General features: G+C 41.7%; 1 protein-coding gene across 3 annotated transcripts; it reads left to right on the top strand.

The window, feature by feature from the left end:
• Positions 1-2,100: 2,100 nt before the first annotated feature.
• ZSCAN9 (zinc finger and SCAN domain containing 9) lies at positions 2,101-10,345 on the top strand. 3 transcript variants are annotated; one of them, XM_011944906.1, is made up of 4 exons: positions 2,101-2,211; positions 3,852-4,344; positions 4,531-4,663; positions 9,414-10,345. In XM_011944906.1, the coding sequence occupies exons 2-4, from the start codon at positions 3,925-3,927 to the stop codon at positions 10,028-10,030; spliced, it is 1,170 nt and encodes a 389-aa protein (XP_011800296.1). In that variant the 5' UTR covers positions 2,101-2,211; positions 3,852-3,924; the 3' UTR covers positions 10,031-10,345. The 3 variants fall into 3 exon arrangements, with proteins under 3 accessions (XP_011800296.1, XP_011800297.1, XP_011800298.1); XM_011944907.1 differs by having other exon boundaries at positions 2,107-2,175; XM_011944908.1 differs by having other exon boundaries at positions 2,144-2,215; positions 3,856-4,344.
• Positions 10,346-15,634: the final 5,289 nt, after the last annotated feature.

Below are 15,634 nucleotides of genomic sequence, written 5' to 3'. Positions count from 1 at the left end.
TTTCTTTCTTTCTTCCTTCCTTCCTTCCTTCCTTCCTTCCTTCCTTCCTTCTTTCCTTCCTTCCTTCTTGCTTGCCCTTTCTTTCTTTTTCTTTTTTTGCTTTATTTCATTTTAATTTTTTTTAGCTTATGGCATAACCCACAACAGAGTTAGTATCCCAATATGTCTGCTTCTAGATTCAGGTAATCCTCAACCTTTTGGGTTGATCTTGCAGTCAGTATTTCTTGTCTTTGAGTTGGTGTGGCATTTTCAATATTCAGTAGGGATTTCCAATTATAAGTTAAAAATAATCTCTTCTGTCCCAGGACACTCATCAAAGTATTGCTATAGTGGAATCTTCCCCGAAACAGACAAATGAAAGCTAGTCTCTATCAGGGCTGTTTACTGTGAAGTCCAATGTGCTGCCCACTTGACTCTGAGCTGGAGCCTGCCTGAGCCCTATAGTTGACCCACTTAGCAAACACGTGTAAACCAGTGAGATACCCTAACCAACTGCCAGTGAGACATTTAAGAAGTTTCATACAAATATTAAATCACGTTTACTTGTCACAGATGGTCATCCAAAATGGAAAAGAATAACGTATTTAAATGGTCTATTCAAGTCCAAGAGAAGTTGAGCATTTACTCTCATTTCATAGTTTGTTAGGAAAGTTTGTAATGAGGGATTTGCAAGTGAACATGGTATGGTGGAAAAAGTGATGAGAATTTTTGAGCAAATTTTCTGCATGTTAGTGCTCTTGATGATTATATACTTATTGGATATTTGAAAGAAATAGAAGTAAAGCATAAAACTCAGGTTTATTTAATGCCCTCAGAAGGCTAGGTTGAGGGAAACAATAAAGAAATTTTCAGAGCTACTACCGTTTTGGAGTTAAAACAGATCATGTAGCCTCCATTAACACACAAGATACTTTCTTACTGCTTTAATAAAATAAATGATAAGATTCTGTTAAAACAAACCGAATATAGTTTAATCTATGCAACACCATCATTCTAGTTGGCATAGTAAAACTGATGAATGATAACAGCACCTACAATTATGCTCTGTTGTACCAATAAAGTTTATTGAAGGCTGGGCATGGTGGCTCATGCCTGTAATTCCAGCACTTTGCCAGGCCAAGGTGGGAGGATCGCTTGAGGCCAGGAGTTAGACACCAGCCTGGCCAAGAAATCGAGACACTGAATTCTACCTCCCCCCGCAAAAAAAAGCTGGGCAAGGTGGTGTGTGACTGTAGTCCCAGCTATTCAGGAGGCTGAGGCAGGATTGCTTGAGCCAGGAGTTGGAGTCTGCAGTGAGCTATGATGGTGCCACTGCACTCCAGCCTGGGTGACAAATTTATTTAATTGGTTTTGGTTTGATTTTGTATTATCATATTATTACTAAAACTCCAGAAAACTTTTATAGCAAAACAAACAAACAAACAAAAAACAAAAACAAAAAAGAAAGAAAAGGAAAGGAGGATAGGAGAAAGGCAGGAAGGGAGGGAGGGAGGTAGGAAAAGAGGGAGGGAGGAAAGAAGGCAGGCAGGCAGGCAAGCAGATGCCTAAATAAAGAATACATAGGGGCCTGGACAAATAAATTGCTTTATGGACTATTATGCACCCATAGAATAAGTTAGACCTACATGATGAGTAAAGCTGTTTAGTATACATGAAGTGAAAACGTTTAAATAAGCGGGGGAGAAAAGGCTAAATATAAAATAATGCCACCGTGTGTGAGAGGATCACAATGATATACAAATTCCAGGCTAACGGTGACAAGTGGCTGCCTCAGGGAATGGGACCAAGAAGGGGTAGGTGGGGTTTGACATTTTACTTTATTAATTTTGGTATTGTCTGAGGGTTTTTTAAATCATAAATAATGTATTAATTTAAAAAATGCTTTTAAAATCAGCATTTTCAATAGTTAACGGTCTATGCTTCATCAACGTTTTCCGTTTAAAACCTGTGTGCGGCCCACACACGTATGACATTCTGGTTATGTGATTCACTGCTGAAAAAGAAGAGGACGCCAGGAAATTCGGGGTTGAGTCCGAGGCAAGGTGGACGCCAGACAACGAGACACGGAATCCTAGACCGGCCCGGAAGTGCCTCTGCTCCGTTCGCCTTCGAGGAGGGTGGGCATCTTCCCCGCCTCGCCATTGTTCGTGCCGGGTTCCTAGCAACGCCGGGCCGGTAATCCCCTCTGCCTCCTCGCGCGTTCCGGGTCTCGTGAGTTGGCTGTGGGGGCCGGGAATGGAGGAGTGTTGGGGAGGGTGGGGCTGGGAAAGGGGTGTGGAAAGTGAACCTCAGCCGCTGGGAAGGGGGAGACGGAGGAGGGGGCGGCGGTCAGTGCCGGCCGGCTTCAGGCGTCCCCTAGACCAGGGTGGTCATCCCCAGCTGTGGGGACATTGTACGAGAAAGGGTTGTAGGAGGACTGAGAGGCTGAAGGGTCACCTCGGTGAATAACGACAACAGGCTTAGGACTCAGGGAAAGAAACACCCTGGAGAGGAAGTTAAGGACAGTTAAGACTTTGGCAGCCTTCAAGATGGAGAGCCCCTATACCCTCTCACCTCTAGATTCTCAAAGCAAATTAAGGGGCGTTGAATGAACTGGTTTTAAAGTGCAGAATGTAACAGTTCCTGATTTCCTTAGGTCTTTGATTCTCAAACCTTATAATACATACAAATCACTGAGGAGCCCGTTAAAGGTGCATATTCTGGGGCTCCCTGTACTTCTCTCCACCTCCCAATTCAGATTCCCCAGATGTCTGCCATAGAACCTGTTAAGCTGCTGCGCTGTGCTTTGTGACATTTTGGAGACCCACGTTTTGGGAACACCCCCTGGGTTTCAGGCGCTGCCTGGGTCTCTGGAGAAAACTTCTCCCTTGGGCTTCTTTGGCTTCTTAGGCTTCTTAGGATTGTCCGCACAAAGAAGTTGACCTTGGGCAATCTGCTTAACTTTCCCTGGCTTCCATTTCTTATCTAATGAAATAATTATTATAATAAAACCTCAGTGGGTAATTGTGAGGATGAAATATGGTCTTGTATCTGAAAGCATATTGTAGACTTGTGCAATGTTGACTGTTACTCTTAAGTAGCAGCAGGGTGGTGTGGAAAGCTCCAGGGCTTGGAATCCACCCATGCCTTTCTTTCTGTAAATTTAGTGTAAATAATACCTACTTTAAATGGTTGTTTTGAAGATTAATTTAAGAAAACTGAAGTAAATGGTAAAGTAAATGTTGGTTCATTCATTTAGTCGACAGTAACAATATTTCTCCATTTATTCTTTCTCTAATTTGATGTTTATACAGTGAACTCAAACTTTTTATTCAGACTTATCTGTGCAGTCCCTAATTCATGGGCTGTTTTCCTCCACGAACTCTGTAAAGTATTATTGCTATTTCTTTTTCACATAAAGAAACCAAGACTGAAAGAAGATTTAAAAACTTGGCACAAAGTCACACAATTAGTAAATGTTAGGATCAGAATAAAACCTAGGTCTGGGTCCGGTGTGGTGGCTGACACCTGTAATCCCAGCACTTTGGGAAGCCAAGGTGGGAGGATCGCTTAAACCCAAAAGTTTGAGGTTGCAGTGAGCTGTCATTATGCCACTGCACTCCAGCCTGGGAAACAGAGTGAAATTCCCCGTTTTTAAAAAATAAAGAAAGAAAACCCATATCTGGGTAACTTAAAAGCCTATACTCTTTGCACATTATGAATATATATATATTTCCATTATTTCCATCCTTTGGTCACCAAATCACTTTTCAGAGGAGAGCTTTAGGGCCTATGATAAATGCTTCTGTTATCAGTTTCTGTCATCAATTATTGTCATTTTTCCATATAAATAATTTATTTTTACTGCTTAGGCAGGCACCTCCAAAGTTTGTCTTGAAGCATAGCTGCAGCTGGAGGGTACCTTTTAAGCTGTTCGAGGTCAAGATGAATACAAACTCAAAGGAGGTTTTATCCCTGGGTGTTCGAGTTCCCCAGGCATGGGAAGAACTTCTGACAATGAAAGTGGAAGCAAAAAGTCACCTCCAAAGGCAGGAGTCCAGACTGAAACGCAGTAATCCCCTGGCAAGGGAAATCTTCCGAAGGCACTTCCGACAGCTGTGCTACCAAGAGACCCCTGGACCAAGGGAGGCTCTCACCCGACTCCAGGAACTTTGCTACCAGTGGTTGAGGCCACATGTGAGCACAAAGGAGCAGATTTTGGATCTGCTGGTGCTGGAGCAGTTTCTGTCCATCCTGCCCAAGGAGCTCCAGGGCTGGGTGAGGGAACACTGTCCAGAGAGTGGAGAAGAGGCTGTGATTTTGCTGGAGGATCTGGAGAGAGAGCTCGATGAACCACAACATGAGGTAGGAAGGGAGATTTGCTAGAGAAAAAAGTGTATTTTGGCATGCCAAGAATCTTTGTATCCTCTGCTTTGTGTCTCCTTGACATTGGTGATAAAATACTCTCCTTCCTGTTTCCTTCTTTTTTGAAAGTGTTTATTTCAGACAGTTGATTTCTTCAAAAGTCAAATCTTGTCTTTTTGTCTCCAGATGGTAGCCCACAGACACAGACAAGAAGTCCTCTCTAAAGAGATGGTGCCTCTAGCAGAGCAGACACCATTGAGCCTTCAGTCCCAGCCCACACGTGACTCTGCTCGGAAGTGCCATTCTATTGGAGAGACAGGTGAGGGACAGCATTTATTTGATGTTGAATGAATCTCACCTGGTCAAGCAAAAACAGACAATAAACCCAGAGCTGGGAAAACAGGAGATCCAAAGACTCCTTACCAGATAGCAGCAATGTTCAGTGCTTCTTAGACCCAAGTGTGCTCATCTTTGACCCTTCTCCCTGTGTGCAGACTTCTCTCTAAGTACCATCCTGGAAGCTCTCTGGACTTCTGATGCATGGTACATGAGGAAGGCTTTCAGGGATCGCTGTGGAGCACAGCTTCAGAGAATGGACTTCAAGGTTTGACAGACAGGTTCAGATCCTGGCATCGCCTCATGGAAGCTGCTTGTATTGGGCAGATTACTTAACCACTTGACCTCAGATCCCTCATCTACAAAATGGAGTTGATAATAGCTTTGGTTTAGTCTACTTGCGCTGCCTTAAGAGAATACCACAGACTGGTTGTCTTTAACAGAAATTTATTTTCTCACATTTCTGAAGGCTAGTAGTCCAAGATCAAGATGCCATCAGGTTTGGTTTCTGGTGAGGCCTCTTCCTGGCTTATAGATGGCCATCTTCTTGCTGTATCCTCACATGGTCTTTCTTTGTGTGCATACAGAGAGAGAGCAAGCTCTCTCATCTTCTTATAAGGACAGATACCATTCCTACCAGATAGAGCCCTACCTTATAACCTCATTTAACTTTTAGTACCTCCCTCAAGGCCCTATCTCCAACTATAATCATATTGAGGGTTAGGACCTCAACATATGTGAGGGAATACAATTTAGTCCATAACCAGTATGTACCTCAGAAAGTCATTGTGAGCATCAAATACAAACAATTGCATGAAAAGCACCTGGCATGCATTATGCATGATACATGATCACTATTGCCACAAATCACCAGTGCCACCCTTGCTGATTTGGGTTCATAGTTGCAGTAGAAAGATATGAGATATGCTTAGTAAGTGGCAGACTGTATGGGAGAATCCAGTGAAATCAGACTTTACCATTTCCTTCTCTGTAATCTTCTGAATGGTGGCAGTGGCCACCCTTGTGGATATAGAGCTGAGCACATGGGACTGAGTCAGCTGCTTCCCCATTCTAGCCCTCTCTGCAGGAATTATCTCCAGCTTGTCTGATTTCCTACACATAAAATCATACCCTCTTACTGACTTTTTGTTAATCTTCTGACAATCAATCTGTAGCAAGGTTCTGCTGTTTTCAGTTTCATATTACCCCCATATACATCAAAGCTGCAACTTCCCTTGCCTCTTTGTCTCTAGCTTCTGTTTATTTCATTTACCCTAACAATTATGGATTTCTGTTACATGGAACACATCTCTCGATTTAAATTAAAGTGTATGTGTTGAGTAAATTCTATGCAGATCTTTCTATAGCTCCCATGGCTTTATCAGATTAAAATTGCTTCTGATATCATTTTCCCTCTTTATGAGCATCTTTCCAGTCAATTTCTTTCTTTCTTCTCTCTCTATGAACTTGGACCTTTTATTTTCTAGCTACTTCCTTTCTTCTACCTTCCAAACTGCATCTAGAACCCTGCTGAGAACCCCCTTTCTCAAGAAGCACGTCTACATTTTCCATCTCTCCACTCATCTATCCATCTATCATTCAACAAGTGTTTATTAAGCATCTACTATGGCTGTAGGAGAGTGTCCAGAGGGCATCTAGAGATTGTAGAGTTCTCCTTGTAGGATATCAGTGCAGGTATGTGTTACAAATTTAGATAAAGCCAATATTATAAAACAACATAGTGTTTGAAATTACAAGGACCAAATTCAAGTTCCAGCTTTTCAAATTCTTAGCCAAGCAATATTTAATAGGTAAGTTTGAGTTTCTTTTTAAGTAATGCTGATTATTTAAAAATCCAAATAATACAAAAGTTTACGTAGTAAAAAATGAAAGTTCTGCACATCCTACTCCCTAGAGGTAACTACTCTTGTCACTTTGCTGCATATTTTCCAGATGTTTCTCTATATAGTCTGTCTACCCATACATATGTATCTTGCCATATTTTTCTATAGTTCTTTAAAGAGATGGGATAATAACATCAAGGAGTTTTGTGGTGAGTCAGTTTGATAATATATTTGAAAGTGCTTCATAAGTCATGAAAGTTATATAAATGGTAATCATTAAAAGGTGGGAAATGTCTGAGTTTTTATATTCTACCCAGCTCCCTTATGGAGTTCACATTTAATATGAATTTGAGCAAAAGGGCACTACTGATTCCACTTGGGGCCCATCTCTTCTCTACAGACACATTTTTATTTTCCAAACCTGTTGTGATCCCCCAGCTAAAAGGAGGAGGAGAACCACAGCCTAACAACAGAGGGAGTTCTAAGAGGTACTTATTCTTGTGTGTGAGAGACAGGACAGTTAGATGTGGGAGAAAGAGGCAAATATTTTAGTCAAAAGAGGAGGTCTGGGTCTGTTGTCCTTGGCCTTTTTCTGGGTTGCAAAGTGAAATCAGACCTGGGGAACCCAAGACATACTAAGGATACCATAGCATCTGCTCTTTAGTGTTTAGACAGTTTGGGTCTGTTTCTCTCCATTCTTACCTTCAACTCCTCCAAGCAGAAAGGGTTTGATTGGGTTGGCTGGACACTGTTCATTATGGACCATTCCTGTGTGGCAGCCTTTGCTCCAGATGCCAGTTCCTGGGCCAGTCAGTTGAGGCCATAGTAGTAGAATTGGTTTCAATCCTTTCCCTTTTATTTGTTCAATCATTCAACAAATATGTTTTGAGCAACTACTGTGTGCCAGGCATGATTCTCAGGGATAAAACAGAAGGATCCTCCTCTCATAGAGATTAGATTGTAGCAAGAGGGAGACAATAATAAATATAAAAGTAAAGAGATGATACAGTGTGTTAGAAGGTGATGAGACTATGGAATAAGGCAAAAATAGAACAGGATAAGGGAGATTAAGAGTGCTATGGATAAGGCAAACAGATCGTGATATTAAATAGAAGAATTAAGATGGACCTCATTGAGAAGGTGAGTTGAACAAAGACTTGAAGGAAGTGAGAGAGTGGGCCTTGCTTTCATTTGAGGTGAGAAGTTTCCAGGAAGAGAGAAGCACTAGAGCAAAGGTCTTATGATGGGAATACACCTTGGATAATTGTGGATTTGAAGGTCATATAATATGGTAGTCCCCACTATTTAAGGGGATACATTCCAAGACCCCCAGTAGATGCCTGAAACCAAAGCTAATACTGAATGAACTCTGTAATACTACTTTTTTCCTATACATACCTAAGATAAAGTTTAATTTATAAATTAGATGTAGTAAGAGATTAACAACAATAACTAATAATAAAATGGAACAATTATAATAATATGCCAGCCTCACTACTTTTGCACTTGGGGCCATTATTAAGTAAAATAAGGGGTATGTCAACACAAGCACTGTGACCCTGCAACAGTCAATCTGATAACCAAGATGGCTACTAGGTGTGCAACAGGCGGGCAGCATGTACAGAGCAGATATGCTGGACAAAAGGAGGACACATATCCTGGGTGAGACAGAGCCAGATGGCATGAGATTTCATCATACTAGTCAGAATGGTGCCAAATTTAAAACTTAAGAATTGTTTGTGCCAGGTGCAGTGGCTCACGCCTGTAGTGCCAACACTTTGGGAGGCCAAGGCAGATGGATCATGAGGCCAGGAGTTCAAGACCAGCCTGGCCAGCATGGTGAAATCTCATCTCTACTAAAAATACAAAAAAAAAAAATTAGCCGGGCATGGTGGCGTGTGCCTGTAGTCCCAGCTACTCAGGAGGCTGAGGCAGGAGAATCACTTGAACCCAGGAAGCAGAGGTTGCAGTGAGCCAAGTAAGTTCACACCATTGCACTGCAGCCTGGGCAACAGAGTGAGGCTTTGTCTCAAAAAAAAAAAAAAAAAAAAGAAAAGAAAAAAAGAATTGTTTGCTCCTGGAATCTTCCATTTAGTATATGTGAACTGTGGTTGACTGTGGGTAGCTGAAACTTTGTAGGGTAAAACCCCAGGTAAGTGGGGACTACTGTGCTGCCTGAAGCACCTAGAATAGTAGAAGTTTAATACTTGTTCTGAAAATGAATGAATGAATACATTAAGTAACTTTCCTTGGAAAGGGTCACTTTGAGGTTATCTCAGAAAGAAGAGAGAGGTCTAAGGGAAGACTCCAGAGAAGCCACCCTGATCTTTACCCATCCCTCCCCATGAAGAAGTATAAAAAAATACTGCCAACTGGGTGCAGTGGCTCATGCCTTTCATTCCAGCATTTTGGGAGGCTGAGGTGGGTGGACCACCTGAGGTCAGGAGTTCGAGACCAGGATATCCAACATGGCAAAACCCCGTCTGTACTAAAAATACAAAATTAGTTGGGCATGGGGGTGTGTGCCTGTAGTTTCAACTACTTGGGAGGCTGAGGCAGGAGAATTGCTTGAACCCGGGAAGTGGAGGCCGCAGTGAGCTGAGATCACACCATTGCACTCCAGCCTGGGCTCCACAGCAACATTCTGTCTCAAAAAAACAAAACAAAACAAAAAAACAACTCCCCACTTGAAGTCTACGTGGGGATGGACTGACCTGCATTTTGCCAAAGAGAGCAAACTTTGCTCTTTACCTAGGGGAAGGTGTTACCACACTAGCCCTTCTGTTTCTAGCCCACTTGCTTTCCTTTGATATATTTTTATAGACATAGTCACCTTCCCATATGCTCAGGGAACAAGTGACATTTACCTAGCCTTTTTCTTTGTTTCAGATGAAATAACCAAGACTGAGGACAGAGAGTTGGTGCTAAGGAAAGACTGTCCTAAGATAGTGGAACCACATGGGAAAATGTTTAATGAGCAGACCTGGGAGGTATCACAGCAGGATCCCCCACATGGAGAAGTTGGTGAACATATGGATAGGATAGAGAGGCAGTGGGGAAACCTCTTAGGAGAGGGGCAACACAAATGTGATGAATGTGGGAAGAGCTTTACTCAGAGCTCAGGCCTCATTCGACATCAAAGAATTCACACTGGAGAAAGACCTTATGAATGTAATGAGTGTGGGAAAGCCTTCAGTCGAAGTTCTGGTCTTTTTAATCACCGAGGAATCCACAATATACAGAAACGGTATCACTGTAAGGAGTGTGGGAAGGCCTTCAGTCAGAGTGCGGGTCTTATCCAGCATCAGAGAATCCACAAAGGAGAAAAGCCGTATCAGTGCAGCCAGTGCAGTAAGAGCTACAGTCGGCGTTCATTTCTCATTGAACATCAGAGAAGCCACACAGGGGAACGACCTCACCAGTGCATTGAATGCGGGAAAAGCTTTAATCGACACTGCAACCTCATTCGTCATCAGAAGATCCACACACTGGCTGAGCTGGTCTAGGGCTTGCTATGAGCAAGTTTTCCAGATCACCAGCCAAGTCATGTGGGGTAGCTTGAGGTTAGAAAATGCCTCTCTCTCTTCCTTTCTCTACTAAGTGTGTTTGAAACAAATAATGACTTACAGCCCAGGGACTTCCTAAAAGGAAAGTTGAGTGTTTGAAGCTACTGTTTTCCCTTTTGTTCGTTTTACCTCTTTCTTATTCTTACTAACTGTGTCCCTCTTATTTATTATTTATTATTATTATTATTATTTTTTTTGAGACAGCTGCTAAACCCTTCTAATAATATGGCACTGCCAGAGCCAGCATGCCTGAAAGATTTTGTGTCTGTGTTTAACTACAAAGGATAACAGAGTTCTATTGATGGTTTATAACAGTTGGGTCTTTGGTGTTCCCTGTGACCAGGGTCTACACTATAAACACCTTTTCCACCTTACTGCTTCTCTCTGATACCTATGTGACTCTCCCTTGGAAGGTGACCAGCATGGGCCATGTGTTTCAGTGTCTGCAGTGTGTGTCCACTTACTTAACCATAGTTGGTCCTCACAACAGCCATACAGGGAAATGAGCGTTATCATTATCCCGTTTTACAGATGAGAACTCTAAGGCTCAGAAAATCCAGGTATCAGAGCCAAGGCTGAAACCCTGAACTTTCGTTTTTAGTAATGCTTTAATTTTGGAATAATTTTAGACTTACAGAAATGTTGCAAAGATAGAGTTCTCATATTCCCTTCACCGAGATTCCCCTAATGTTAACTTATAACATCACAGCTTTTTAGTTAAACCTTGACTTTTAACTCCATCTGAATTTCTTTACGATGTCATGCTTCATACTGATATCAGATTTCTACATTTTAGTCACCTGGAACTCCCTCAGAGTTTTTCTATCACAACTTCAGTGTTAGAAAGTCATCTGTATCCTGAGTACCAGGCCACATCAGAGAACTGGATTAATCCAGATGAGATGCTAGCTACTGTCCGAAATGTCCTCAGTCTTTCTCTTCTGTTTGCTTGGCTTAGGTCTAGAGAAAAAAAATTTCTTCCCTGTATAGATCTTTAAGAAAATCGATTGTACGCCAGGCGTGGTGGTACAAGCCTATAATCCCAGAGCTTTCAGAGGCCAAGGCAGCAGTATTGCTTGAGGCCAGGAGTTTGAGACCAGTCTGTGCAACATAGTGAGACCCTGTTTCTACAAAAAAAAATTTTAAATTAGCTGGGTGTGGTGGTATGTGCCTGTATTCCCCAGATAGGAGGCTGAAGTGACAGGATCACTTGAACCCAGGAGTTCGAGATAGCAGTGATCATGCCACTGCACTCCAGCCTGGCCACAGAGAGAGACCCTGTCTCAAAACAAAACAAAACAAAAACCCAGAAACCTTGTCTCAAAAAAAAATTCAATTATGCTGCCTCCATCAGAAAATGTAAAAAGGAAGAAAATTTTTTAAAAAACCAGAGAAGACTTACGTAGCTTCAGGTGTTCTGCCCCAGAGGAGACTCTTTCTCAGTGAAGTTTACTCATGGAGAAGAGGAATCTCCCCTTCTTAGGACTAAAGACTTAGACTTGAGGTTTTCCAAGGCTGTTTGCCTGCCCTCCCTTACTCCCTTTTATGATTACTAAGGCTGCAACCCCATCTCTGTCCTTTCATCTATTTGATTTAAATGTTCAGAGGTTTCCTGACAGATGGAAAAGGAAAAATGCTGCAATTTGCTTAGGATGAGTCCATACACAGTTGAGTTTTGCACTGTTTTCAGTAACTCCTAAATGTTTTGCAGAGCAGCCAACTCTTGAATTGGGGATTGTGTAATTTAACTTTTTTATATAAGATTCAAACAGAAGTGGAATAACATAGTGAACCCCATGAACTTGTTGATGAAAAGAGTCAAACTCTCTAAAATATTTGAAGAGACTTATTCTGAGCCAAATGCGAGTGACCATGGCCTGTGACACAGCCCTCAAGGGGGTCCTGAGAACATGTGTCCAAGGTGGTCAGGGTACAGCTTGGTTTTATATATTTTAGGGAGGCATGAAACATCAATCAAATACATCTTTGGGAGGCCGAGACGGGCGGATCACAAGGTCAGGAGATCGAGACCATCCTGGCTAACACAGTGAAACCCCGTCTCTACTAAAAAAATAAAAAAACTAGCCGGGCGAGGTGGCGGGCGCCTGTAGTCCCAGCTACTCGGGAGGCTGAGGCAGGAGAATGGCGGGAACCCGGGAGGCGGAGCTTGCAGTGAGCTGAGATCCGGCCACTGCGCTCCAGCACGGGCGACAGAGCGAGAGAAAAAAAAAAAAAAAAAAAGAAATAGATTGGTTTGGTTCAGAAAGGCGGGATAACTCAAAGCATGGGCTTCCAGGCTATAGGTAAATTTAAACATTTTCTGGTTGACAGTTGGTTGAGTTTATCCGAAGACCTGGGATTAATGGAAAGGAATGTTTAGGCTAAGAGAAAGGATTGTGGAGATGAAGTTTTATTGTACAGAGGAATCTCTCAGGTAGCAGACTTCAGAGAGAGAGCAGGTTGTAAATGTTTCTTTTTTCTTGTTTCTCCACTAAATGAGTGGCCAAGGAAGTTGGATTTTTAAGTCAAAACCCTTAGCAACACTTTCCCATCAGAGGGAAAATAAATTACCTAATACTTAGCATCACCTAAAAACGCCACAAAATATCACCTTAAACTAAGATACTCATTTCTCCTTTTGCATCAGGAAAAAGTTTTACACATTTTAGGGAAGCCTAAGAAGAATTTTTGTGTCATAGTAGGTTTAAAGGATAAACTCCAGGATCATCTGACAGAAATGTTAAATATAATACCTTCCTATACCAAACAAATGGTATGGGAATTACTTATTAATGATGACATTAATCGTCTTGAGTGAGTTAAAATTCAAAAATTTAAATGTTAAGGTAGTCTCTTCTCTTTTTTTTTGTTATGTTTTAATACCACATGGTATAGTTAAAAAAAAAGGAGTGGACCAGGAGTTGGGACCCCTGGGATGGAGTCCATGCCTAATCAATTCTAGAGTTTGGACCTTAGATAAGTCACCTGGGTTGGGTTTCCTAGAAGGGGAGCCTAGGCATGGATTCAAGTCTAGGGAATTTATTGAGGCAAAATAAGCTGCAGAAAAAAAGCTGCAAGGCAGAGAGGGAAGCAAGATATGGAAGAGGAAACGGGCTGAGCAAGATGTGGTCTGAGCTTAAGTCTAGTTTAGTCTAATTTGGAAGAAGGATCTTTGGAACAAACCTTACCCTTGAGGCAATGGGCTAGCCTTTTGTACCTCAATCAGTGCCTTGTGGATTGAGGGCTTCCTGGAGATAATAGATTGTCTCCCTTTTCCAAGGACAATTCTTCAGAGAAGGTGAAGACTGTGAGCCAGTAGCAGCCAGTGCTCCTCATAATCAGGGAATGGGTGCACTGACCTTCCTGGCAAACGGAGAATGGGTGTACTGACTTGGAAAAGGGGACCTGGGCAGGATACCACTGGCATCCATCACAACACTTAACCTCTCAGGCCCCCGTTTCTTCACTTATCCTCCTATTTGCAGGATTGTTTTTGAAAAACAGCAGCTAGCAATTACAGTCCTATAAATAACAGGGATAAATCCTGAGAAATGTGCTGTTGTATGATTTTTGTCACTGTGCAAGCATCATAGAATGTACTTACACAACCTAGATGATATACCCCCTACACACGTAGGGTAGGTGGTATAGTCTGTTGCCCCTAGGCTGCAAACCTGTACAGCATGCTACTGTGTTGAATACAGCAGACATTTGTAGTACAATGCTGTATTTGTGTATCTAAACATAGAAAAATGTAGTAAAAATGCAGTATGAAAGATAAAACAGGCTGGGCGCGGTGGCTCAAGCCTGTAATCCCAGCACTTTGGGAGGCCGAGACGGGCGGATCACGAGGTCAGGAGATCGAGACCATCCTGGCTAACATGGTGAAACCCGTCTCTACTAAAAATACAAAAAACTAGCCGGACGACGTGGCGGGCGCCTGTAGTCCCAGCTACTTGGGAGGGTGAGGCAGGAGAATGGCGTGAACCCGGGAGGCGGAGCTTGCAGTGAGCTGAGATCCGGCCACCGCACTCCAGCCTGGGCGGCAGAGCGAGACTCCGTCTCAAAAAAAAAAAAAAAAAAAGAAAGATAAAACAGTATACCTGTATAGGACACCATGAATGCAGTCTGTAGGACTGGAAGTTGCTCAGGATGAGTCAGTGAGTGAGTGAAGAGTGAATGTGAAGACATTATACTACTATAGACTTTATAAACATTGTACACTTTGACTACACCAAATTTATTTTTAAATATTTGTTGACACCATCACTACAAACACATGAATAATGCATTGCGCTAAGCTGTTAAGATAGCTACAATGTCACTAGGTGACTGAAACGTTATGTGGCACATGACTATATGAAAGGACAATGCAATCTATAAAATGCTGCATCAAACAAATAGAAGGAGATATTACCAAGTTTGCATATAATATGCCAAGGTAAAAGGAGTATCTGACATACTGGTGAGAGAGTTTTAAGTTGACGTTTTTGTGAGACTTTTTCTTTTGCCTCATTTTTTTTTAAAAGTGTATTATAGACTGTACTCACATGGGTTTTAAAAGTAAATTAATATTAAAAAGTAAAGGTTTCTGTATTGAATGAAATTCTCCATTTTTTATATATGTCTCTACCCAACCTAATCATTTAATCATGCATAAATTCCATTTGTTCTGCAACAGTCTCTCAACTAATCCATCTAAATGTTCTTTGATCCTAACTTCTTTCCTTCCCTGCTCTTTCCACCCCGCCTCACTACCTCTATTCTGCTCTCAAAACATCTCCCTCAATTGTTTCTTTAGCTCTGTTTGAGAACTAACATTGAGTTTTAAAAATAACATTGTTGTGAATAAGGAGAGTTTTATTTCTTCCCTTGCTTATTTCCCTTTCTTGTCTTGATGCAGTGGCCAATCTCTCCTGGAAAATGTTGGGTAGAAATCATACTAATAGTCATCTTATTCCTGATTTTGAATGGATTCATCTAATGATTCATATCATATTGGTTGTGAGTTTCTGATAATTATCCTCCATAATATTAAGAACATTCCCATTTAGTCCTCATTTACTAAAAGTCTTTCTCACAAATGGGTATTGAATTTTATCAAATAATGTTTCTGCATATGTTAAAATGATGGTATAGTGTTTCCTCCTTTGATCTTAATGTGAATTAACAGATTTTCTGTTGTTAAAATATCAGTTTTTCGAGTTTGTTAACTATTCAAATTTTTCTATAGCCTAAGTTTTTGTTTGCCCTCTGATTTTTTTTTTTTTTTTTTTTTTTTTTTTTGGTGGAGGGACAGAAACTTGCTCTGTCACCCAGGCTGGAATGCAGTAGCATGATCTCAGCTCACTGCAACCTCAGCCTCCTGAGTGACTGGGAATACAGGTCTTTGCTACCATGCCTGGCTAATTTTTGTATTTTTTAGTAGAATTGGGGTTTCATCATGTTGGCCAGGTTGGCCTTGAACTCTTGGCCTCAAGTGATCCACCTGCCTCGGCCTCCCAAAGTGCTGGGATTACAGGTGTGAGCCACCCCACCTGGCCT

This window comes from Colobus angolensis, unplaced genomic scaffold (genome assembly GCF_000951035.1).
Source record: "Colobus angolensis palliatus isolate OR3802 unplaced genomic scaffold, Cang.pa_1.0 Scaffold237, whole genome shotgun sequence".
Lineage (NCBI taxonomy): Eukaryota > Metazoa > Chordata > Mammalia > Primates > Cercopithecidae > Colobus > Colobus angolensis.
This window is presented reverse-complemented; position numbering and strand designations above follow the sequence as displayed.